This window comes from Oxyura jamaicensis, chromosome 25, assembly GCF_011077185.1.
Source record: "Oxyura jamaicensis isolate SHBP4307 breed ruddy duck chromosome 25, BPBGC_Ojam_1.0, whole genome shotgun sequence".
Classification (NCBI taxonomy): Eukaryota; Metazoa; Chordata; class Aves; order Anseriformes; family Anatidae; genus Oxyura; species Oxyura jamaicensis.
Genome location: NC_048917.1, coordinates 2,614,041 through 2,639,590, shown reverse-complemented (window position 1 = coordinate 2,639,590; position 25,550 = coordinate 2,614,041). Strand labels below are relative to the sequence as shown.

At 41.5% G+C, this 25,550-nt stretch overlaps 1 protein-coding gene across 3 annotated transcripts in view; it reads left to right on the top strand.

Moving 5' to 3' along the window:
* Positions 1 to 25,550, top strand: part of ASH1L (ASH1 like histone lysine methyltransferase) — a 59,433-nt gene that overhangs the window by 11,243 nt on the left and 22,640 nt on the right. For 2 of the 3 annotated variants that reach the window (XM_035346536.1, XM_035346535.1), the window contains exons 2-6: positions 467 to 980; positions 8,361 to 13,110; positions 17,367 to 17,468; positions 19,443 to 20,184; positions 21,265 to 21,444. In XM_035346536.1, the coding sequence (XP_035202427.1) occupies positions 567 to 980; positions 8,361 to 13,110; positions 17,367 to 17,468; positions 19,443 to 20,184; positions 21,265 to 21,444 (6,188 nt within the window). In that variant the 5' untranslated portion in view covers positions 467 to 566. The remainder of the gene's footprint in view (positions 1 to 466; positions 981 to 8,360; positions 13,111 to 17,366; positions 17,469 to 19,442; positions 20,185 to 21,264; positions 21,445 to 25,550) is intronic. The other variant, XM_035346537.1, reaches the window with a different exon arrangement.

The following is a 25,550-nucleotide window of genomic DNA, read 5'->3' as shown; positions in this document are numbered from 1 at the left end:
CAGATGATTAAACCCACATTGTTTCTTATATTTGCATGCTTTAGTGTAGGTTTCATTGACTGCATCTGCATCATTCCTTAGCTGCGACTAGTGTATTTCACTGGGGCAGGGTGACAGTGCTAGAAGTAGCAGGGTACAGATTTTTTTTAAAAAAAAAAAGTTACTTTCATGCTCAGTATTAAAAGTCGTAAAGCCTTAATCATAATTTAAAATGCCTTGTGGGTTAATTGGAAAATATATAATACTAATATTTTTGTTTTTTTTTGACTATAATTTAAAATTGGTTTTACAGATAAATTGTATTTTGTAGTAGGTTCCAGGAAAGGTTGGTGTTCTTGAAACTTAAGCTGTGTGACTGCTTTTCTGGAACTTTCTGAAATCCAATTGCTTTCTAATAATTCTGAATATTTATTTCATTTCTGCTGTAAAACTGAAGTTTAATTCTGTCTTTATTTTCTCTTTCCAGAGTAAAAGATGCTGACTGCCAGTAGTAGAACAGATCTTCTGTGGAACATATATCTGTAAATCTTCCCTAAAATTACCTGGAGGCATATATTCCGCCTGTGATGGACCCTCGGAATACTGCTATGTTAGGCTTGGGCTCTGATTCTGAAGGGTTTTCTGGGAAAAGCCCCTCTGTGGTAAACATTGGCACACTGGTGGGAAAAGAAGTAGAGCTAGAAAGTTGTACCAAGGAAGAAGACGGTGAGAAGAATCGGGAGGGGAGCAGTGCTGAGAATGGGAAGAACGAGGGTCTAACTGATGCACAGCAACAGTTTTCAGTGAAAGAAACAAACTTTTCAGAGGGAAACTTGAAACTGAAGATTGGTCTTCAAGCAAAGAGAACGAAGAAGCCTCCTAAGAACCTTGAGAATTATGTGTGCCGGCCTGCTATAAAAACCAGCATCAAGCAACCAAGAAGGGCACCAAAGAGTGGGAAGATGACAGACGAGAAGAATGAGCATTGTCCTTCAAAACAAGTGAGTAGTGTTTTTATTTATCAAGTGTTTTGCAAGTTAGAGTAAATTTAAACTCTGTTTAAAAGTTTTTAGCATCTCTGCATGATCATGTTCTACTGACTGCTTTGGATGTGACCTCTGATATTGAAGTTAGAAATGGTTTGATTTAGTTCTGACTGAGAGATTTTGCTCTTTCACAGCTTTTCAACTTTTTTTAAGTAGTAATGAAAAATAATGTTGACTTGAGGTGAACCTGAAAAGCAACAGTGTAATTTTAAGTCTCTTGTGTTGAAGATTTTTATTTTTTCCTCTATTTAAGTCAGACTGTGTATTTGCTGTATTTGTCTCTACAGTATTTGAATATAGTATTTGAAACTTCCCCAAATCTGAAGAGATAGCCCTGCCTCGGGGATGTCTTGTTTTCATCATTGTCATGATACAACAAGTAACAGCTTCTATAAGAGAAAGGGAGAGCAAGAGAAATGACAAGAACTACAAATGTAGTTGCATAGATACTAAATTTTAGAGGTGTTTTGTTACAGCATGTAACGGATCCTGGGTCAAAGATTCCCTAAACCAAAGATGGTTTCATTGCTCCAGCCTGCATCCTGTTGGTCAGGCTGCCTGTGTGAATTCTGTCCTGGCACATCTTGTAAGGCACAGCCTACCCACAGAAGGAAAATTCCTTTCTTTTGTACCGAGATTATGTCTCTCTGACATACCCAAGCCTTTTTCTTTTGCCTGTCATGCCCATAGTTAAGTTTTCTTTCAGGAAGAGCATCTTCAAGCACAAATAATAAATGATGCCCTTAAGGACCAAGTGTGCTGTATGTTACAGGTGATGACTCAAATGACTTTTTCCAGATTCTACCATACAACTTCCTTTCCTTTTCTACATTATCAACAGAAAGGATTTTTTAGCCAGCCTATGATACAGGAGATTCTCAAGCAGAAGCGGTACACTATGTAACGTAATACTTTGGCTATGGCAGTCTGGAATATCCAGTCACTGATCTCTCTTTACATCCAAATTGAGGTACTTCTTGCACTTAAAACTCTCTTTTTAGCAAAGCCCTGAACCGTTAAGGATGGAAACTTTTCCACTCCATTAATTGATCATGCCCTGGGATTTTTTTTTACCAAAGAGAATAATTAATGTTGGAACTCAGATGGTGACAACATGGATTCTTCTTCCTTGAGATCTTTGTATACTGGATTTTTCTCAAAAAGATCCATCATATTTCAAATGGAAATTAGAAATTTGGGGGGTAAAATCAGTTAGGTAGAGTTCCTGGTCCTTTTCAGATGGATGTCACAGTGGATGATCAGTGGTCCTTTCTGCCCTTAAATAAATTTAAAAACTGTATTTCATGCTCTCAGTAGTACCCTTTTTTATATGATTTTATGTTATCAGTATGTTGTATCATAGATCTGGTATCGATTTTTCATTCCAGCAGTTCTAAGTGGAGTTATTCCCGCTGCTTGTCTGGTTAATAACCTAAATGCATAGTATGGAGAAATGCAGATCTGTCTCTACAATTCAAATGCTTCTTGCTTAAAATAGTTCCAAATCCATGACTAATGATAATTCATTTCAGATACCCTACTGTCTCTATAGAATCGTACCAAAATGTTTTATAAATTCTTTAACTCCATGTGTCCCCTGATAGAAACGATGGTTTACAGCATCCTACTCCTTTCTAGCAAGTGATGAAAATTGTCTTTCTAGAAACAAATGGCAGACGTGGTTTAAAACTATTGCATATTTTGAATATGACACCCGAGGGATTTCTTTTATCTTACTGCAGTGAAATAAAGCAAGCTTCAGCACTGAAAATTACGCTTCGGAAAATTAAATTGATCCCTTAATCTTTCCTTTCTGTGGAGAGGAGGCAAGGGGAAGGAATTACGTGGCCAGCTCAGGGCAAGGTGTGATGAGCTGTTGAGCTGTGAAGCCAGGCTGCCCGTACTTACAGGAGGAATTCAGAACTTGAACGACAATTTAGCGTAGCGTACTCAGTTAACCACTAAGACACAAGCAGTGGTACTCCTTGCCTGGGAATATCAGTGTAAAACATCAAAGTAGTAGGAAAATACTTTGTGCTTCCATCTCTACTTTTATGCTTCTTTCTCAAGCTCGCTGCCGAAAGGACTTCTACAGCTTGAGCAGCATCTTCAGCTGTTAACAGAGGGTTTCCCTCACTTGCAAAGAATGGGTTAGCAGAAGTGGGTAAGTTTGTTTAGTTTGTCTTCCAGAAGTGTGTAGGGACAGAGCTAACAGCCTGCTGAAAAGAATTGGGCAGAAAAGAAATGGCAAAGATTTCCGGGTGCTAGGAGGAATGGGATTAGAAGTTACTGTCATAGTGAAGCAGTGCTGAATTTGTTTTTTTGGCACCAAGTGTGAAACTTGGACTTCTTGGATTCAAAAAAAACTGTTGAGTGGCCAACAGACATTGCGATATGGCTAGTGCACCTTTCCTAAGCCTGAAAATGGGAGCCCTAGACATAAATACAGTCTTCCACTGGTTTTAACATGAGAGGTGTCTGAACAGCTCACCTGGGGTGGGTACAGACAGCGGCACAGCCAGGTTGCATTACTGAAGTTTTTGAAAACAGGAAGGCAAGTGATAGTAACAGTCAGCTGAAATCCTAAAATACTCGTGGTAAAGCAGTGGAGCAAGATGGAACATGCCCTTTTGCTCCATCTTCTTACTCCATTGTAAAACTGCTGAGTGCAGTGTTCTGTAGTGCTTTCTGTTGCCCTTGGTCACATAGGGAAGCTCTGCAGGAACGTCTGCTGATGAAATCACAGCCACTAACTGAAAAATTTTGAGCAAAAAAAATAACAAAGCTAAAGAAATGTTTTGCTTTATCCCAAGAACCTTTTCTGCAGGATCTGGGACATGAGTTTTTTGTCTTAGACTACAGAAAATCACATTTTTCCTGGTAGTTAGTTAAACCTTTCTTTTAGAAAAAACTAGAAGAGTCTCAGTGGTGAAAAACACAAAACATGGTTTCACCCTTTATTTTGAGAACTCACGTAGAACATATTGATGCCACAACTACATATGCACTGGAATTTTTGTGATTCTTCAGGATCCTTGTTTGAATTAGAACCTGGCATTTGCCAGAAGTATAACAGCTAAAATAATAACACGTAAATATATATTATATATGGTATATTATATATTACACATTCTATATAGTAGTTACATACGTGCACATTTATTATTTATATAAATAAAGGTATATTTAAAATTCTCTCTATGTATTTAATCCGTACTGCTTGCTGATAGTTCTCAAGAGAGTTAACCAACACACTTGTTGCTACCAGGCTGTTTGCTTTTAACCATTTCAGCTTTTGGAACTGGAAGCTATCCTGCAGTTCCTAATTTTGTTCTAGTGTGAGAAGTTTAAATTTTCCTGGCTAGCAGATGATCTCTTTCTTTTGAGGTATTATCTACTCTTAAGCTTTTTGCAAATAAGTATCAATAATAAACAATAACCTAGTAATAATAAAGGCTGAAATCACACTGTAGTGTAACACTGAATGCCTTTTCCAGAAGTAGAGCCAATTTTTTGCTGTTGGCGGCTATGATGATTCTGCAATGATTGATTTATAACCTGGTAATTAACAATGCAAATCTAGTAACTGTATGTCCACACAAGATACTTAAAACTTTAAATGCAGATCAGTGCAAAATTAACAATAATAGCGATTTTATGAAAAATCATGCATTTTGGAGTTGTTTGGGGTGAGTCTTTCATTGAATAGAGTTTTAATCCAGGCAGTCATAGGTAAAGACTGCACAGGAATAAATGTTTCAGGTTTTAAAGTGCAGAATGAGTTTTATCATGATGTAATCTAGAGCTTCTTAATAGCTTGGGGCCTCACTGAAACCTATCTGAAAGGCAGAGTAATGCAGAGCAGGTCCAGGACCTTGGTGCAGGTTAACCCAGGAGGCAGCTCAGCACCAGCCGCTGGTGGGGGAGAGGATCGGAAAGGTGAAGGTGAATGACCTCGTGGGTTGAGTGAGATGAAGGCAATTCACCAGGTAAAGAAAAAGCCATGTGCCCGAGGAAAGCAAACCAAGGGATTCATTTGCTGCTTCCCACTGGCAGGCAGGTGTCTGGCCATTTCCAGGAAAGCAGGGCCCAGCACAGGTAACGGTTCTTAGGAAGACAAACACCATCGCTCTGAACATCTTTTCTTCCTGCTTTCCCCAGCTTGTGCTGTGCAGCACGCCACATGGCATAGGTATCCCATTGGCCAGCTGGGCACCCTCCTGTATCCCTGCACCCCCCAGCAGAGAAGTCCTTGCTCTGTAAGCACTGTCCAGCAGTACCAAAACCATTGGTATGTTGTCAACACTATTTTCATCATAAATGCAAAACATAGCACCATACCTGCCACTAGGAAGAAAATTAACTCTGCCCCTGCCGAAACCAGGACAAATTTTTAATTGAAAATGCATGTAATCCAAGAATTGTTTTGGACTTTCATATGGCCCAGTCTCTGCGTATTGCAGCATAGAGCTATCAGAGCAGAAGCTTGGAGTGTGATGTTTGCAGAAATGTTAGGCGAGTTACAGGGATGAAACTCCTAGGAGACATGAGAGATTTCTTTTTCTGAGTGATTTGTTAGTAGTGCTCACCAAACTATCTCCATTAAAATTTAACTTTATTTTTTTTTTTCCAATATAAAACTGTACTCCATCATTTCAGAAGGTGAGCTAGGGCTCTTTACTCTGCGGAACCACAAGAAGAGAAAAGTGAAATGCTGTATGAACTGCACGTAAGGCAAGCTTCCCACACCAGGGACAAAACGAAGGCATGAGACTCACTGCACGTTTGTGGAGCTGCATGTGAACATGGCCAAGCAAACCATTGAAGCTTTGAAGTGCTGTCCTCATCAAAAGCACTCTGTAATATGTTGTGGACTTGAGATTACTCCTTTCCATGCAGTGCAGTGATTGTTTGTACAATACAAGTCCTTTCATGAAGGACTGGCACCTTTTTGTCGCTCATGCGTTAGGATACCACGGCTGCTCCCTGCCCCCCCAGCTCTGTGTTTTGTGAGTACAAGGGTGGGTGAACTGGGGGGGAAGTTTCTGAAATGTGACGCTCCTGTGTAATTTACATAAGATTGCAGCTGCCACAGAAAAGCTGGGCTATGTGCCAAACTATTCTCCGGAGACCACAGTCTTTTTGCACCACCGCTAAAAACCAGGAGCCAATACGAGTGGTGGGTTTTGTTCTGGTGCTGCAGCAGGTTTGGAGGCATCCGACCCCTACCAGTGCTTGTCAGCACCCTCCCCCAAAAGGAGCACTTTGATCAATTACATATTGCTCTAGGGATATCTTGTTTATTTTCTGGAGACACACTTAGCTGATAGGGCAGTAACAGCCAGTGAAATTTAGCTTCTGGTCCATCATGGATTTTAGTGTGAGCCTGGTAAAGATCTAGGCCGTGATCAAGGCTTTACTCAGATAGATGGGGTGACCTGTTTTGACTAGTTTTTAAATAACTTCCTTAAAAATAGTTGGTATTTATAAGCACTTAGGCTATGGCTGGTGCTGGTAGAGCTGTACTGATGCCGGCTTAAGCTGAGACTTGCTTAATTTCCTCAGTGCAGGAGCAGCGTATTCAGATGTTTTTCTTCCATTGTTACCTTCCATAGAAAAAACAATCCTTGTTATTCCTGAAGTTCATGTCTGTGCACTGCTTGAGTTTAGCTTTTTATCATCCTTTTACAGCAGTTGCTCTTTCTATATGATACTCAGTGACAGCGATGCCTCCCCTTCACTTTAATAGAAACTTTTAATAATACAGGATTGCAAGAAAGAGCTCTGAATCTGTGTTTTTTTTTGTGTGTTTTGTTTGACCACCCTTGGAAAGGGCAGTCAGGCATTAGAACAGGGAGTCCAGGGAAGTGGGAGTCCCCATCCGTGGAGGGATTTCAGAGCCATGGGGACATGGGACTAAGGGTCACAGTTCAGTGATGGGACTCAACAGGCCAGGTCGATGGTTGGACCTGATGATCTTGAAGGTCTTTTCCACCCTGATCAGAAAGACTGCTTTAATCCTGCTTAGCTAAGATCTGCAGTACTCTGTCTGCCTGCACCTACAATACGTCTGAGAGCCTCGGCTGCAGTGGTTAGATTCCAGGTTTGGAACCACTCTGTGGATCATGCTGACTCAGTAGCTTCCATGTAAGTGCCAGGCAGAAAGAAGCATAGCTCTGGCTCTGCAGAAAAGCAGTAGCTCAGCATGAGGAGTGCCTGTTAATGCCCTGCAGAGGCTCTGACAGCTCAGGCAACACATTACTCAAGCAACTTCTTCCCATCTCTAGGAAGTAATGGGAGGCTGAATGCAGCTTGCAATCCTCTGTTAAAATCATGCTGGCGTTAGCTTGCTGAGTAAATACTTCATTCATTTCACCAAAGTTTGCTATTTATCAAATAATTTCAGAGGAATCCAGGCTATATCTTTCTTCAGCATAATTAGATATTTGCCAACTGTAGTTACAATTTTCTAAAATGTAATTAATTTAGTGCTGACTGTAATTATGTACAGTAAATACTATGCAATTATTTTTATTGGAGAGGGATGGATAGGTATGGCATTGATGTCTTCTGCTTTACATTTAATCTTTGAGATAGTAGATCCCATAAAGTTCTCAAATAGTGTGTGCATGTAATTATCTTGTAAGGGATGGTGGTCTTCCATTTTTAGGTCCAGGTTGGAGAGACTGTATCCCATACAGTTCAAAGATGTGCTGGGAACTATATGTAAAAAGAATGTCCTTCAAAAAGAACAACTAAAATAAATTATTGACAATCCCCTAATAGGATTTGTTGAGGTAATAGATATTGCACTTTTTTTTTTTTTTTTACAGAGTAAGTTTCAAATTTTATCAGGTCAGAACTGAAAAAAACTTTGCAAGCTTCATTTACTTCACGTTCTTCTCCCTTTCCCTCACTCCATACAAACAAGAGAATAGTTTGAATTACTTTAGTACAATTAGCAGTCTTCTCTGGGGGGAACTTGGTACTACATTGATTGAGAGTATCATGAGACAAGATTGAGACGTTTTAATATCAGTAGGATTTGGTAGGTTGGTTGTGGGTTGTTTTTTCTTGGGGGGGGAGAGGGGAGAATTCTTATAACTAGGGAACAGATTAGATGGTTTATATTGAGAACTGGTGGTGAGTTTGTTTTTCCTTACCGTTATAAAAGCTTTAACATGTCCACTGAAATATAATTGCTTTAAAATTCATAGATCCAGGTTATATAGTTACCTTACCAAAAGCAAGTATTAATAAGCTCCGCAAGACACTGTGTTACTCAGAGTCTTTGTGCTCTATTCCTAAAGAATTTCTCTTTCTATTGACTTGTAGGACCCTTCAAAGTCATATAAGAAAGCTGGAGATGTCGCAACAGTTGAATTACATGTGGAAGAAGGTATACAAGTAGAAACAAATCCTTTATCTAAGAAAGTTTCCCCATTGCACTCTGAAATGACAGATTATATAAAGTCATCTCCTCCAACTCTTATCAGTAGCCATAATTCTGACTTAAAGGATAGAACACAAATTAACGGAGCAACAACTGTAACAGAGAAATTGGCTCAGCTTATTGCAACGTGTCCTCCTTTGAAGTCTTCCAAAACAAAGCAGAAGAAGCCCGGAAGTGGAACTGCATCTGGTTTGGTTAAAGACTCTGGGAAGAAGCTACCAGGAACCATAACTGCTAGTGGGATAGTAAACAAAGATTTGATAAAGAAATTGCCAGGATCTGGCATTGCTGTTGGATTGGTTAGCAAGGACTCAGGGAAGAAGCCATTAGGGATTGGTAGTGCAGCCATATTGGTTAACAAAGACTCTGGGAAGAAGCCACAAGGGATTGGCCCGTTAATTGGATTGGTCAACAAGGACTCTGGAAAGAGGCCGGCAGGGATCAGCACTCCAACTGGGTTAGTTAACAAGGACTCTGGGAAGAAACAGCCAGTGACCAGCTCTGCAATTGGGTTAATCAACAAGGATGTTGGGAGGAAATTTCCGAGTATCAGCACTCCAACCGGATTGACTAATAAGGAGTCTGTAAAGAAGGCAGTAGGGATTGGCACTCCAGCTGGATTGATTAACAAGGATGCTGGGAAGAAGTTGCTGGGAATAAATAGTCCAACAGGATTGCTTAGCAAGGATTCTGGGAGAAAGATGCCAGGGAATGGCAGTACGACAGTTCTCAATAGCAAAGACTCTGGAAGAAAGACAGTAGGGATTGGCAGCCCAGTGGGACCAGTTAACAAGGACTCTGGGAGGAAGATGCCAGGAATTAGCAGTGTGGTGGGATTGATTAACAAGGACTCTGGAAAGAAATCAACAGGAATCAGCACTCCAGTAGGTTTGGTTAACAAGGACTCTGGAACTCTGAAAGGAGACACTCTTATGCCTTCCTCAGAGCCCTTTAAGCTTCCTTGCAATTCAAACCTTGGTAGCCTCGAAAGCCATGATTCTGCAGATCTGCTGAAAGAAAATACTACCAGCAAAACATTTGAGAAGCATATTATGAGGCAAAGTAAAGAAAGTATCTTGGAAAAATTTTCAATTCGGAAAGAAATTGCTGATGTGGGCAAAGAGGTGTTTAATGAAGGAATCTGTGTTCCACAGGACAGTTACTCAACTAGTGAAAAAGGGATTTATGAAGCATCTAAGCATGAAAAACAGCCTCCAGTATATTGCACTTCACCAGACTTCCGGACAGGAGGTGCTTCAGATGTATCCACAGCAAAGTCCCCGTTTAGTGCAGTAGGAGAGGGAAATCTCCCATCACCTTCACCCACAGTGTCTGTTACAAACTTAAACAGGAACCTCTCAACAACATCTTCCCAGTTAGCATCTAACACGTTGCATTTAAGTTCCACAGCTGATCTCTTAGAAGGCATTTCAGATCAGATTGGCAAAACTCAGTTTTCGCCTGACAGTACGCTTCTGAATATAAACAGAACATTGAACCATACTCTGAGCACCGATTTTAAAGGTGCTGATAAAGATCTAAATGATTCAAAGGCTACTTATGTAGAAACTTCAAGAACTAGTCCCTCTATAGGGAAAAAACCTATTTTGGCAGCTGAAACAAGCATTCATGCTACTGTCACCCCTTCAGTAGTTAGTTTTACAAGCTTGTTTAGTAGCAAGCAGTTCCTAAAGATTGGTGCAATAGCTGCATCAGATAAATCTTGCCAAGGAGCAAAAAATCTGAGCGCTAGTCAGCAATCAAAACCTTTGAAGAAGAGAAAAGGAAGGAAACCACGATGGACTAAAGTGGTGTCAAGAAACACGTGCCGACCTCCAAAGGGTCTGGAACTAGAAAGATCAGAGCTTTTTAAAAACATTTCATACAGTGCACTATCAAACAGTAATTTGGAGCAGGCCAAGTTCTTGAAAAACATAGGATCATCCACATTCGTGGAGCACGAATTTGTCAAACATCAGTTGCCAAAACTGAATGAGGCTAATGGACAGTCTCTTGCACTGTTAACTGAGACTGACAAGCAGACTCAAAAGTTCTACAGCACTCACAAACAACCCTCAAGTTTGTGTATGTCAGATGATTTCTTACCTGACATGTATAAACCCAAAAGAGGAAGACCCAAATCAAAGGAGATGCCAGAGCTAGAAGGTCCCCCCAAAAGAACTCTAAAGATCCCAGCATCAAAAGTCTTTTCAGTGCAGTCAAAAGAAGAGCAAGAACCTCCCATTTTGCAGCCTGAAGTAGAAATTCCTTCCCTAAAACAGAGTTTATCAGGACAAGCTTTTCCTAAAAAGAGAGGGAGACCTAAAAGACAGATCAGGTCGTCGATTAAAATGAAGCCACCTATTCTTTCTGTGGCACCTTTTGTTGGAACAGAGAACTCAAATAAGATAGAGTCTGAAAGTGATCAACATCGAAGTGGGGATTTTTTTGAGAGAAAGGACCAGCTCCGAGGGCCAGAAGAAGTCCAAAAACCTAATATTTGTAGCATGACTGATTTGGAAGTAGACTCAGACAGAAAAGTTGCCAAGAGAAATAATGGACAGTTAATGAAAACAATTATTCGAAAAATAAATAAAATGAAAACTTTGAAGCGAAAGAAACTTTTGAATCAGATTCTCTCTAGTACAGTGGAACCAAATAACAAAGGGAAAGTGCAATCTAAACTCCACAATACGGTGTCAACTCTTGCTGCCACTTTTGGTTCAAAATTAGGCCAGCAAATAAATGTCAGCAAGAAAGGAACCATTTATATAGGAAAAAGGAGAGGAAGGAAACCTAAAGCTGTCCTGAATGGTATTTTAACTAGCAATTCTGCCAGCTTGACAGTTCTTGAGAAGTCTGCCCAGCAAACTCCCGGGACATCATTTGGACAAGTCCTTCCCCATTTGCTGCCTTCAGCAGCTAATAGTTCCGAGATTCTTCCATCTCCCGTTTGTTCTCAGTCTTCTGCCGTGAGTGGGGGACAGAGCCCTGTCAGCAGCGACGCCGGATTTATTGAGCCCAGCTCTGTGCCATATTTACATATCCACTCCAGACAAGGAAGTGTTGTTCAGACACTTGCAATGAAGAAAGCTGCTAAAGGAAGGAGGAGATTATCTCCACCTACGCTATTGCCAAACTCTCCTTCTCACTTGAGTGAGCTGACATCCCTGAAAGAAGCTACTCCTTCCCCAGTGAGCGAGTCTCACAGCGATGAAACAATACCCAGTGACAGCGGGATAGGAACAGATAATAACAGTACTTCGGATCGAGCAGAGAAGTTTTGTGGGCAAAAAAAGAAAAGGCATTCATTTGATCATGTTTCCCTTATTACGCCTGAAACTTCCACAGTTTTAAGCAATCTCAAAGAGAAGCATAAACACAAATGCAAGCGCCGAAGTCACGATTACCTTAGCTACGACAAAATGAAGAGGCAGAAGCGAAAAAGGAAAAAGAAGTATCCTCAACTCCGAGGCAGACAGGACCCAGATTTTCTAGCTGAATTAGAAGAATTAATAAGTCGATTAAGTGAAATTAGAATAACCCACAGAAGTCACCATTTTATACCCCGAGACTTACTGCCTACCATTTTCAGGATAAATTTCAATAGTTTCTATACTCACCCTACTTTTCCTTTAGATCCCTTGCACTACATTAGAAAACCTGACTTAAAGAAAAAGAGAGGCAGGCCTCCAAAAATGCGGGAGGCTATGGCAGAAATGCCTTTTATGCACAGTCTCAGCTTTCCTCTCTCCAGTACAGGGTTCTATCCCTCTTACGGCATGCCTTATTCTCCATCTCCCCTTGCAGCTGCTCCCATAGGTTTAGGTTATTATGGAAGGTACCCTCCAACCCTTTATCCTCCTCCACCTTCCCCGTCTTTCACTACCCCACTGCCACCGCCTTCCTACATGCATACAGGCCATTTGCTTCTCAATCCCACCAAATATCACAAGAAGAAGCATAAACTTTTACGCCAGGAGGCTTTCCTCACAACGAGTCGGACTCCGCTCTTGTCAATGAGCACCTACCCCAGTGTGCCACCTGAAATGGCCTATGGCTGGATGCTCGAGCATAAGCATAGACATCGCCACAAACACAGAGAACATCGTACTTCTGAACAGCCACAGGTTTCCATGGACACTATAACAGCTAATAGCTCTTCGAGAACTGTTCTGGAGTCCTTGAAGCGCTACAGATTTGGGAAGGAGGCTGTTGGTGAAAGGTACAAACACAAGGAGAAACACAGATGTCATATGTCTTGTCCACACCTGTCACCTTCAAAGGGTTTGCTAAGCAGAGATGAACAATGGGTCAGGAGAGAGCCTTCGGAGAATAATTCGTTAGCACTGGGATTGCAGACACCGTTACAGATAGACTGTTCGGAAAATTCCCCAGGTCTGTCCCTGGGGGGATTTACTCCCAGCTCGGAGCCAGCCAGCAATGATGAGCACACAAATCTTTTCACAAGTGCAATAGGCAGCTGCAGAGTCACAAACTCTACCAGCACCAATGGACGTAAAAAATTAACTGACAGCCCTGGACTCTTCAGTGCACAAGACTCCTCGCTAAATCGACCTCTTAGAAAGGAACCATTGCCTTCTATTGAAAAGGCACTGCAGCCTCTGTCAGGTAAGGGAGCTCTAATTGTATCATTTCGTACTAGCCTTGCTATTTTATGTTCTAGCAAACGTGCACTAGAAAAGGCAAGCAAGTATAACTTTAGCTTTGTGGCAAATTTTCTGTGTTGAATTTCAGTATTACTAGTGCTTTTGCTCTTGAGAATTTCTACTATTAAAGTTCTGCGTATCTTTTGGTACAGACTTCTGGGACTGTGTAAGTACCTCTTCCCACCAGATCTGTCTGGCTTTGTTATAGCAGTATATAAAGTTTTGCTAGGGATGCTTTCTCATGAAAAGTTTTTTTGTTTGTTGTTTGGTTTTTCCCTTACAATTTTAACTATCTAAAATTTCTCAAGGTTGTTGATACTGTAAAAGTCTTTTTTCTGCTTATTTTGAAGTTTGGTTGATTGGTTTTAGGCTAGCTATTGGTGCTACTATTGCGAAGGACTTCTCCATTAAAGAAAACGTTTCAAATTTCTTTTATGATTCCATTTTAGGTATTTTGATAATTTTTACTGCAGTGTAGCTTTGAATCCCTGACTTGAGGCCTCTGGCAGTACCTCAAAACAGTTGCTCAATGATTCTGGGAATGCCTAAGACCAAACTTTGTAATGACTGCTTTATTAATAGCTGGGAAACTCATCTTATATAGCCTCAAACAAAAGTGAAATGGAACTACCTGAGACTGTATACATAGAAAACTGCAATGACAGTATCAAAAGATTGCTGTTCATGGGAAGGACCTGGTCTCTGAAGCTATGAACTTCGTCATTTACATGATACTAAGAACAGAATATGTAATATGAAGTTTAGGACTGGAACAAACTATATTAAACCTCAGTTTCCCTACTGGCTTCATGTTGTCACTTCATGCTGTACTTTATTATTACAGATGTTGGTGGGAGTAATTTTCACATTTTACCCACTTCTGTCTTAATTGCCGTGGAGGTTTTAGTGAGAGCACATAACAAAGATAATACGCAGAAGACAAAAGTGTCGCTTGTGCTGTTACTTGCTTACTTCTGTTGCATATAAGAAGCCTGATAGTTTCTCCTCCCTTGCTCTGATCCTTGTCTACACTCTCCCTGGTAAATTTAAATCATTCACCCAAAACCATTTGTGACTAATACCTCACAGACCAAGAGTGGTAAAGCTGTAAGATTGTTTCTCCTGCTGCAATGGAAAGACAAATTCAAAGTGCTAGGTCACTGAAGGGTTAAGTTTGTCTCCAAGGATTGAAGAATTAGTTGTGGTAGCTTGTGCAGTTCAGGGAATTTCCTGAGGAATTCCATTACAGTGAATGATCTGACTTGGGTTTTTATGAGGAACAGCCTTATTAAAGGAAAAAGCAGAGATGCTTTAAGCTGAAACCTGCTAGTGAAGGCTCTGAATCACTCTCCCTCTTGGAGTGTTTAATTGGTTCATCAGATGCAATGTATCACTTCCAGTGCGTTTATTTCCCGCAATTGCAACCAGCTGTTTTATTGTGAGACCAGCCTTCAGCTCAGTATTTGTCTCATTCACAAGGAGTGCCCCGCATCATGTATGTGCAGTACATCAGAGAACTTAAGACTGCATCTAGAAAAAAGCTGCGTGTTAAGGGCCCCTATTTTTTGTTTAGATCGATGTCAAGTAGCATAGTTGTTTGGTTTTTTATCTCTTCTGCTGAATTGTGATTCTGAAGCTATTACCATGAAAGACTTAAATATTTTTGTGTACTTCACAAAATAGCATAGATGGAGAAAAAAATGAGGTGCAGCAAAGATTATTTATTAAGCCAGATGCAGTCAAGGTGCATGGTGGGGGGAACGCTGAATCAGAGCTGTTAAAAAGAAAAGTCCAAGACAAGCACTGGGCAATGCTTCCTAAAATTGTCCTGTGTGATCCATTGGGGGCATTCGTGATAGTTTATTTCAGAAATACCCACGTGAAAAATACCCTTCCTTTCCACAGATTTTTGAACCGACAGATGCTGTGATTTCAGCTGATGCTAGACGGTCTCTGATTGCTTGTATCAGAGCTGTAATCAAAATGCGAATGTTTTGGGGAAGGGATGCTAGCAAGTGTTGGTATCTCACGGGAGATGGAGTTTAGAGAGATGCTTACATGCTAGAGATTTGTTGTTTAAAACAGGCAGTTCAGGCTCCGACACGAAGGCCCCTAGGCTGTAACTTTTTGTCTTTACATGGTGAAATAGGCGGTAGCTCTGGTGTTGCTGCCCATGGCAGCGTCCTCGCCTGCTGCCTTGGCTCTGGTGAGAGCAGCTGGGAGCACGTCCCAAAAAGGGTATGGAAGCACAGCGAGTGACGGGCTCAGTCTCGTGTCCACGAGGCAAAACTGCTTTGCATTATACATGAGCAGTGTAACAGTGCCTGCTCCGATCAGGGGTCCTGCAAAAAAAAACATGGATTTATTCTTAAACTGTGAAGTGAGGATGTTGAGAAGCGAGTATCATGGGCTCCTTCGTTGTGTCGTGTCATATTCCCTTCCTGGCATGCTTTTGTTAGCTGGCTGCCAAAGTTAAACGGGAGAGCCTGGCCTGAGGGCCATGTGGAGGAGCAGGGCTCTGGTGGGCGTCATGACCCGCTCAGCTGGGGCTCACGGTGGTGTGTAAGCATGTGCAGCTCTGCACCACGAATTGTTTGGGACGATTGGTAGGTAGCTAGCCTGTTGCAGACCAGCCTCAGTGGGCTGCTCACAATTCCTGGAAGGAAAGGGGAAATCAAAACAAGCGGTTCTGCGGGGAGCCATTCAAACGCGAGGGCAGGCCTGGGGCCCGCAGGCCGAGGTGCAGCCCGCGCGGCCGAGGGAAGCTTGCTTTTCCAAGCGAGGCCTCTTGGCGTTTTAGCCACCGCCGGCTGCCGGTACCGGATTTCCATCCGAGTACCGGGGCCGAGGCGCAGCTCGGGGCGGGCAGCGGCGCCCCCTGCCGCCGCTGGGCCGGGCTGGGCCGCTCCGCCTCGGGCCTGCACCGAGCTGCCCAGGGAGAGGCCTCAGGGAGCGAGAGTGAGCGGCCCCCCGGGCCCTTTCACTTTTCTTCTGTACTAGGACAGCCGTATAACGTCTTCCTGCTTAGAGCAAGTAGTCTTCTCCTTCCTTTTTTTTTTTTTTTTTTTTTTTCCTAATCTTTTTTTCTCTCTGCTTTTTCTTTTTTTCTCTCTGCTTCCCCTTTTGCCTCCTTCCCTCTCTGCTTTGCCTCTTTTGCCTCTTTTCTCCTTAACCCCCTTGTTTTTCTGAGGTCCCAGGACATAAGATAAAGCAACTGCGTCTAGTCTCCCTGCAGAGTCCCAGTACACCTTTCATTCTGCCTGCATGTTGTAGAAACAGACTGTACAGAAGCCGCCTCAGGAGCCCTCAGTACCATCTCTACATCGGGATGCCATGCAGGAAAACCTAAAAATCTTCACAGGAATATTTTTGGTTTGCAGCTCAGGACCATGTCCAGCAGCCTTACAATCGTGTCCTTACTGAGAAGAATTCCTAAGAAATTAAATCTGATTCTTCTGCCTTGTCAAGAAGTTAGAATAATTGGAACAGTGATATTGTTTACTTCCTCTCTTAATGGAACATTTCTTAGCTGTTACACCACAAGCTAATAATACCCATCATAAAAGTTCTGGACTCCTCAGTACCAGAAATACATGGACATACTGCAGTGAGCCTGGTGAAAAGCCAAAGGTGTCTGAGGGATTGGAAATTCCATCATAGAGAGGCTGAGAGAGCTGGGATTGTTCAGCCTGTAGCAGAAAATACTCAAGGGAGATCCTATCCATGCTGCCCATACCTGATGGCAGGGGTTAAAGAAAATGGAGCCAAACTCAGTGCTGCCTAGTGACAGGACAAGGGGCAGTGGGCGCAAACTCAAATACAGGAAATGCTGTTCATACAGAAGAAAAATATGCCATTATAAGGGTGATTGAACTCTGGCTCTGGTTGCCTAGGAAGGTTGTGGAGTCTCCATCCCTGGACATGTTGGTTGTTTTTTCCTTTTTTTGCTTTTTACATAAAAGCTGATACTCGGATACCAAGTGGCTCTTCCATATGGCTTGTTTATTGTCCTTTCTATGCCTTTGGTCTGTAAGAAATTCTGTTGTGATGGTTCAGTTCCATCTTTCTGCAGGTACATGCATCATAGCCAGCGTTCTTAAAGCTAAAAAAGAATAATATTAGTTTGAATATTTAGCATCTACAGTGTGTTTTATTGTCACGGCCAGACTGAAGTGAGGTGTTTTTTTGTGCTTTTGTCTTCCCCGATCTACTTTTCAGGCACTCTGCCAACACAGGACAAACCTTCCCAGAGGCAGTCAGAGAGCACAAATTGCAGCCCTTCCAGAAAGAGATCAACATCTGAGAGCACATCTTCTACAGGCAAGTAATATTTGCTGATCTTGTTCTGGGGACCACTGCAATACTAAGACCTATACTGCTACAGGCAGCTAAGACAACATTGTTATGAGAATTTTACAGCAGCAGTATTTTCATGGAGATGCTGAATTTTTCCACTTAGAGTTTAGGATACAAGTGCTTCAGGTTGGACTTTCTACAAAAAGTTACATTATTAAGTGTGAATACCTCCAGTTTTGGAGCTATATTTCATGTAGTCCTTAAATGATAGATTGGTAAGCATTGCAGAAAAGGTAAATTGTATCAATGTATAAATTACTTCAGTAATATCACAGGAATTTGCTGGATTAATAGGACAGCCGTTAAGTCAGAGTGTGCCCAGTTATCTGTTAAGAGCATGAAGTGACTTGTAGTGTAGTCAGCAGTCATTCTGCAAGGCACTTAGGGGATTTGAGCCTTTTTTTGTAGAGAGGGAAGACTCGTGCAGTCACACTGGGAGTGAATGCGTACGTGTTGCTCTGGATTTTCACAGCTACAGAACTGTTGAATCCTTTGACCAAATTGTCAGAGGGAAGGAGATCTGAAAATGTTAATTTCCAGTGTATTCCTGGGAAGCTGTCAGCCATGTAGTAAAAAGAGACCCTGTTTGCAGTCCCACTGCCACTGAGGAAAATATGATGTAAGCTGACCTGCTGCTGGACACAAAAAAAATCCTTAACTCTGACCAATTTTATATGGAATCCCAGTTGCAGAAAAAGCTTCTGTTAGAATTCAGACATTCTTAGACAGTGAAGTTGATTGCAAATTTGTAGTAAACATCCTTAGGATATGTACTTACAGAACTACTTATTACAATTTCCATATGTAAAGAATGTGGCAAAACTGCTATTTCCTCCTCCCTTTAAACAAACATTGTCACAGATGCTTTCTTCAGCATATGCTGAAGAAAATATTCTACAGTGAAGAAGTGTTCTCTTTCTCTGTCTTGTTAAATTTATTTTACTTGCTCAGTTAAAAGGAACAACAGCAAACTGTAAGGCTGTGTATAGGCAGGTGTTAAAAGTTCAGGCATTTCTTGTGCAGGAGAGCACAGGAATAAAACTGAGTCGTAGGTTTTTCAGCTGCAAAGACACTGAAGTGATGCTGGTAAAGACCAGACTGCGTTACCTTTTTATGCAGATCTGGCTGCATGTGGGATTTCAGTGCATTTGTCATAGAGAGCTGCTTTGCAGCCAAGCAAGCGCACATGACCAGTGCTTGCAGCTGTTTTGGGGTTTGTGGTTCAGTTGTCTGATCCTTTTGGATCAGTATCCAAACAGAACCACTAGTTCAAGGACAGCCACTAGACTTGGCGTCCAAATGCGTTGTGTCATGCCGTTTGGTTATCATGGGCGGTGCAACTGCTTACGGAGCTCACTGTGCTAAGCAGATGGTGTTTCTGCAAGAAACTTTCAGCTCCCTCCCAGTGTGTATTTAAAGACCATAAGAAAGCAGGGTAATTTGTCTTCATTATCTCATCTAAAATTGAAAGCTGAAAGTGTAAATCCTTCCCTTGCTTTCAGAATGATTCAGGCTGCTAGGCTTTTCAAGTGGTTGTAGTGCTTACGGCAGTGCCCATGCAAGCATGTTGCTGTTTCTTTTTGAAGCCTGCAGGAAGAAGGTTGTTCATAGGAGGATTAATAGAAGTTGACCTGCTGATTCTTCTTTCTCTAAATCATTTCAACTCTGGGAACAGTGTTTTCATTTGCACTTGCAATTTTTTTACTTTGGAATATTGATGAGGAACACATTTCCCCGAAGTAACAGACTTGGACTAGAAAATACTTACTGCAAATTGTGTTGTATCTTTGACAGCTAATGCTTGATGTCTCTATTGCCAAAAGATACAAACCCTTTTACAGAAATATTTTGTTGTCTTCCCCTTAGCAGTTAACATTAGTACATGCTTTTCAATCTCCAGCTTAAGTTCCAGTATACTTATATTTGTTTGTGTTTCAGTGATTGGAGTACCTACGCGGGGGGCAAGGCTGGCAACTCCTGTTGATGATTCAGTGGACAGCTTACTGCAGCGCATGGCACAACATGAAGGCCAGGCTACTTTGGACAAAACCATAGAAGCCGTCATTGCAAATGTGTCTGTTCCACCATCAGCTAGTCCTGCTCGAAACCACAACAGGGAGAGGAGCCTAGGAAAACAGGATAGCCTTGTAGCTCCAGCAATTCCAAGCAGCTCCTGCAGTGATAGTATCTCACTTCTGTCAGACAGATTACCAAACAGCTATTCCCCACATCATCTGAAGAGGAGTGTGGTTGAAGCCATGCAGCGACAAGCTAGGAAAATGTGCAATTATAACAAGATCTTGGCAACAAAAAAAAATCTTGACCACGTCAATAAAATTCTGAAAGCCAAAAAGCTGCAAAGGCAGTCACGAACAGGGAATAATTTTGTGAAGCGCAGGCCAGGTAGGCCCCGGAAATACCCAATGCAGGCTGTTGTCTCAATGCAAGCTTTCCAGGCAGCTCGACTGGTCAGTCAGGAGTTAGACAAAAGGGAAGAAAGCAGCAGTCCTTTACACCTTGGACCTGATACCATCACAGACGTAATTGAAGCTGTAGTGCAAAGTGTGAACTTGAATACAGATCACCGAAAAGGCTGGAAGAGAAAGAGGTGGCTTACAGAGGAACAGGCCAGGAAGCGACAAAAGTCTCTTCCAGAAGAAGAACAGGAGAGCACTAAGAGGTAATTCTCTTACAATTATGTATCTCCGTTATATGTTGGCACTTGCAACATTTCAGACCATCAAAGAACCTACTCATACGAGCTCTGCTTGGTACATTTGGTTTCACAAAGGAGTTTGTCAGTTATAAGAAAGCTTAGGGTCTTTGTAAGCTACCAAACATCACACCCCAAAATGGAATGGAATTGCAGGTAATCTAAAACTTATTTTTGTGCTTGTGCCTCAAGTGAAACATGTTTTCTGATTATCTCAATGAAGGATTCATTTAATGTGTTGTTAACAAGTTTACTAATGAGGCACTTTAGCAAAGATCATCATGTGCTGAATAATGAACTATAGGAGCTACATGCTCCATGCAAACCTTAAGTGTGTGACTTTTATGCATGATAAGCAAGTATTTACAAGCGACACAATGTCAGGTGAGATCAACTGATATACAGCAAATAAAGAGTAAAACCAAAGCTGCAAATAGGAGTTATGGTATGCACCTGTCTTAAAAGTGCAGTCACTGGCTGGTTAAAGGAACACACCAGAAGTCTCTGATTTAATCTTCACATGCTTATCCCCAAAGTCATCATTATAAACAGATCAAGCTCTTTCAGAAGTCTTCCTTCCTGTGTTTTCAGAATAATTCTGAAAAATAATCATCCATTTGTGTTTCAGAAGTGTTTCAGAAATTAATACTAAAATATAGACATTTAGAATTGCACAATTTTGCTGGAACTGTGTGTTCAAATAATATATTGTATGGCTCTCCTGAAAGCTAAGAAAAGGTTTACCACCTACTATTTTTAGAGTATAAAAGCAGATAGCATAAGCCACCTTCTAAATTACTCCACTAAGGCTCCAACCGGTAAATATTAGGAGTAATAACATTACTCTAAAAAGATCCTCCGTTTTTTATGATTAACTACCACTTGATCATGATCATTGAGTTACATCTTTAAACAGCTGAGGCACCTAGTAATTCAGAAACCTGGGCTTTTTATTTTGCTGCTGACCATAAAAAGGAATAATGACATATGGTAAGATAATGTTTATGGTAAGAAATACTGTAAGATAATCTTTAATTTTCTTTCCAGTTTTTCTGAGACAGCAGCTGAACCACCCAGTCCACATGATGCCCTTGGGAAACCACAGGAACCTGAAAACACTGAACAGCCTTTGCCTTCTCTTGCCCAGCGTGAGAAAAAAGCCCCTCGGCCCCCAAAGAAGAAGTACCAGAAGGCAGGGCTCTACTCCGATGTGTACAAAACAACAGAGTAAGTAATACCGGGGGAAAGTTGCTGTCTGATATTCCAGTGGAAACTGTCTCCTTTCAGCTAGAGCTATAAAGAGCTACTACTACTAAGTAGCTGAAATAAAACCATCAACTTAATTCAAGGCTGTGAAAAATAACACACGTGATAAGTATCAGAATCTGACCCAGTGAAGATTTAAAATATAGCCCCAGTCAGAAAGCAGCCTCCAGCAATCTGGAAGTGTTTCTGAGTATCGACCTTGAAGAAGGTAAGACAGCTTCTTTCTACAATCTTAATGATCATAGCAGTAAAATTGCTGGCAGAGCTTGAGGTGTTCAGGTACTGAGTACAGCATCTATGTAAAAGGGGCCATTACTTTTTTATTTTTATTGACTGAATGATGTTGAGTGGTCATCTTTGGTATTAAAGAATTTCAGGAATGCACCCTGTTCATTTCACAGCTAAGTGAAGTTCATCTCCTTCGCTTTGTATGAGCTGTTTAGTGTAAAAATTGAGCACTTCATTGGTGTACGTTAGAAGGTGGGCATCGCCCATTTCTGATAACCAGCTCGCTTCTGCTTCTCTTTGTAGTTACATAAGATTTCTAAAGCCATTTGAACAATTGTGTTGAAAGTCAGGAATTTGCACTTGCCTTATAATATGATCTGTCAGATTAAAAAGAGGGAAATTGTTCACCTTCTGACTCATCCTACTTTGTAGATCACTTAAGGTTACACAGACTGCTGCGAGGCTGCTAGCGTAGTTTTATCTACTGTTCTGGTCACTTGTCTTTGCATTGTATAATGAGGGCATCAGTAAGGGATCAAGACTCAAGGAAGAAACAAAGATCTAGGTTTGATCAAAGTGCATCTGCTTCTAATAGTTTGAAAGCATGCTCTTTTGCAGCTGTGCTAAAATTTATAGTATTTGGATGTTCTGTCACTGGTATACACAGTCGTGCAACACTCCAGTATTGCTGCTTAGAAACGAGGTGTGTTGCTTTAGGATGGGAGATGGGACCCGAGAGAATATTTTACAATAAAATGTCAGTGACTTTGTCAGTCCTAGTCAGCCCCCAGGGAGGACGCTTACTTCATAGCCAGTAAGCAGACATCATTTGAAAAACTGCATGAATACAAGAAATGAAAGTTGTGGTTTGTGAGTGATGATGGAATCGAGGTCACTGCCATGGAGAAGGCCAGCACAAAGTTGACCTCTGCTTGCAATCCTCCCACTCCCATCACATCTCATGTTGCATTTCCATGGAAGCTTGAAGAGGTCTGATTTGGTCTTCACATTGCCTCTTGCTCCATATAGTGAGTCCTTCCCTTGCACTGGTAACGATGTTTGTGATGAGCTGCATAAGACTACTGGGGAAACTTTTCTCTACCAAGTAAGTAAATGCAGCCTATGCAGTCTGAGCTACCTTTCTTCACTAATACTGAAACAAGGTATGGAGATGTGTAGTTGGGCAAGGACAGAACTGTGGCCATCGTGTTTTTGGTGTCCTTTCTTACACCAAGGTGCTGTGCAAAAGGCTGATCCCAGCATTTTATTTGTCTTGGCACTGGCTCTCTTCTTACTTTTACTAAGTTGACTCAGCAAACTAAATTGGCAGTGTAGTAGTCGCTTTTTTATAATTAATTTTCTGTTAATTAAACTTGCTGTTCCAATTCTGTTGCACAGTCAGATGTGTGCCAGTGCAACAGTAGTTCGTGTTGTTATCCTAATAATTTGTATAACTTGCAGCTGTGTGAGTATGAAAACATGATCTTAGTTGAAAACAAAACTGCAGCTCTGTAATTGTACGGCACCCTCTAGTGATGATACAGTTAAGTGTCATCATTGTTTCAAAAACAGCTTCTGCATTCTCTACTTGGTATTGTACTCATCATTTGTCTCTGTTTCTCTTTGTAATGTGCAATTGCAGACATTTCACTGTAAAGGCCATTTTCCTACCCTACTGCATCTTTCTCAAATTATCCTAAGTGTCCTTAGAGCAGATAAAGTAGTGGAAGTTTTACTGACATTTATTGTTACAGTTTACTGTCTAGATCACTTACATCCAACTGCTAAAACAACAGTACAGAAAATATTTGTTATTTCATTGCTAGTTTTACTCTGCTGTTATAAGAGAGAGCTGTGCATTAGTTTCTTCACTGCCGCTTGAATTGTACAATTTGACTAACCAGACTGACCTTGATGTAGAGATTTTATTAAAACACAGCGAAGAAAGCTCAACCTTTGTAATTCCTTGCAAATGAGCTAAGAAGGAAAGGAGCGATGTCTGAAGTTAGCCTCAGTTCTACCTCGATTTCCAAAAGTAATTTTGTAGACAGCATTAGCTGTTAGTCCACATGAATTTTCCAGAGTCCTCAACTCCCACTGGAAGAATTACACAGATCTTTTGCTGAAGAGAAGTTCAGTGTGTGGTTGCACAAGACTGCAGGTTTGAGAACAAAGGAGGATTGTGTACTGGAGTCACTATCTGTTTACCCAGTAGTAGCTTTCCTAGAGGAGTGTGAAGTCTACTTCACCAAAGAAATTAAATAATTAAAAGTAAATTAGTACTTAACAAAAACATGGTTATCTTTAGGGAAATATCTGGGAAAGTTTTTCATATTGTCTATGATTTTTATCAGCAATAAGAAATTCTGAGTTCTCGTTCCAGGAGTGTTGTCTGCACAGTTGTGCTCTGATCAGTACTGAATTGCATCTCGCCTGGAGTACACAGGCACTGCAGTTTAGCATGGGCTGGAATGTGAGGTTTTCACCCATTTGCTCCTGTCAGTGCCTTCCTTTTGCTGATGTTTGTGGAACTACAGGGTGAATCACAGTAGCTAATTGAATGCTTTAGAAGCAAAGATGTAGAGAAAAATGTACAGAGACCGAGAGTTCATGTTGCCAGAGCCCTCTGTGGTGAGGAGGCAGGCCAAGGCAGAGCGGGGGAGTTGATGTGCAGGTCAGGATCAGGCCCAGTGACAATGACCAGTGTCGGACGCAGTCCAGAGAGGTGCAGGTTGAAGCCATGGAGGCAGTACTGGGCTCAGCCCACATCAGCAGCCCTTGTGGCTGGGCTGGAGATGGGTGACACGCAGCGCAGGCCTGGCAGGGGCCGGGTGCCCAGGGCTTGAGCATAAACAAATCTCCTGGGGCCATGGGCACAGGACCTGGGGGAAGCCCCTGGCGAGGCTGCTCAGGGTCACAAGGGGCTGCTGGTGGCACTTGGCCACCCGCTGGAAGTTTCTGCGAGGCTGTCAGTGTGCCTTAGTGAAGGGGAATGGAGAGGTCTGTCCACCAAACAGAACCTGTATTGCCATCCCAGAAACTCCAACCCGAAAGAAGAGCTTGTTACCTTCCTAGTGGGGCTGCATGGGCCTGCTAATATGGACCTTTTATTGATGTTGTGGGGAGGCCTCTTTTTATCCAAGTGACTTTTTTTTTTTTTTTTTTTTAATCATGGTATTTATGTTTATAAAGCTGTGTGTCTATCCTTGATTACTTTAGCATACTCTCCTTTTGTATTGAGTACTTGTTTCATTTTAACTTCTCGCCCCTTCCTTCTGAAATTGCAGAAGTATTGGTGACGTTGGTTCAGCTTATTGATTTGTCATGACGATTCATAAGTGCCTCTAACAATACTTCATCACTGTGTTTGGAAGAAAAATAAAATAGGTGCTTTCCCATTGTTCTTTGTGACAATGCCTAAAGAGCTTGGTGTTACGCTTAGTGTTTTTAGCTAGTTGCTTTCGCTGCTTCCTTCTTCCATTGGTTTCCTCCTTACAGTTTAGTTACCACTGAGTTAGGTGGGTATTAAAGGGTGCGTGTTTGGCTGGAATTAAGTCGTACCTTTCTATAGAATGGTTTTCTTTTTTTTTTTTTTTCTTTTTTGCCTTTAGTTTAAGGATTTGCTTGCCTCTTGAGAATGGAGGTTCACACTTTGCCTTTTCAAAATGCTTTTCCTTTTCCTCTCGATAAGAACTTGTCTTCCAGGTCTTGTAAGTAGTTACTGCAGAGTAACTTTTTTGCAAGTCTTAGTGATTCAGCGCAGCACAATTTGACAGAAGACCTGACTTCTTTTTTTAAATCCTCTCTAGATTAACTTTTTTTTCCCGGTGGGTGAAGGA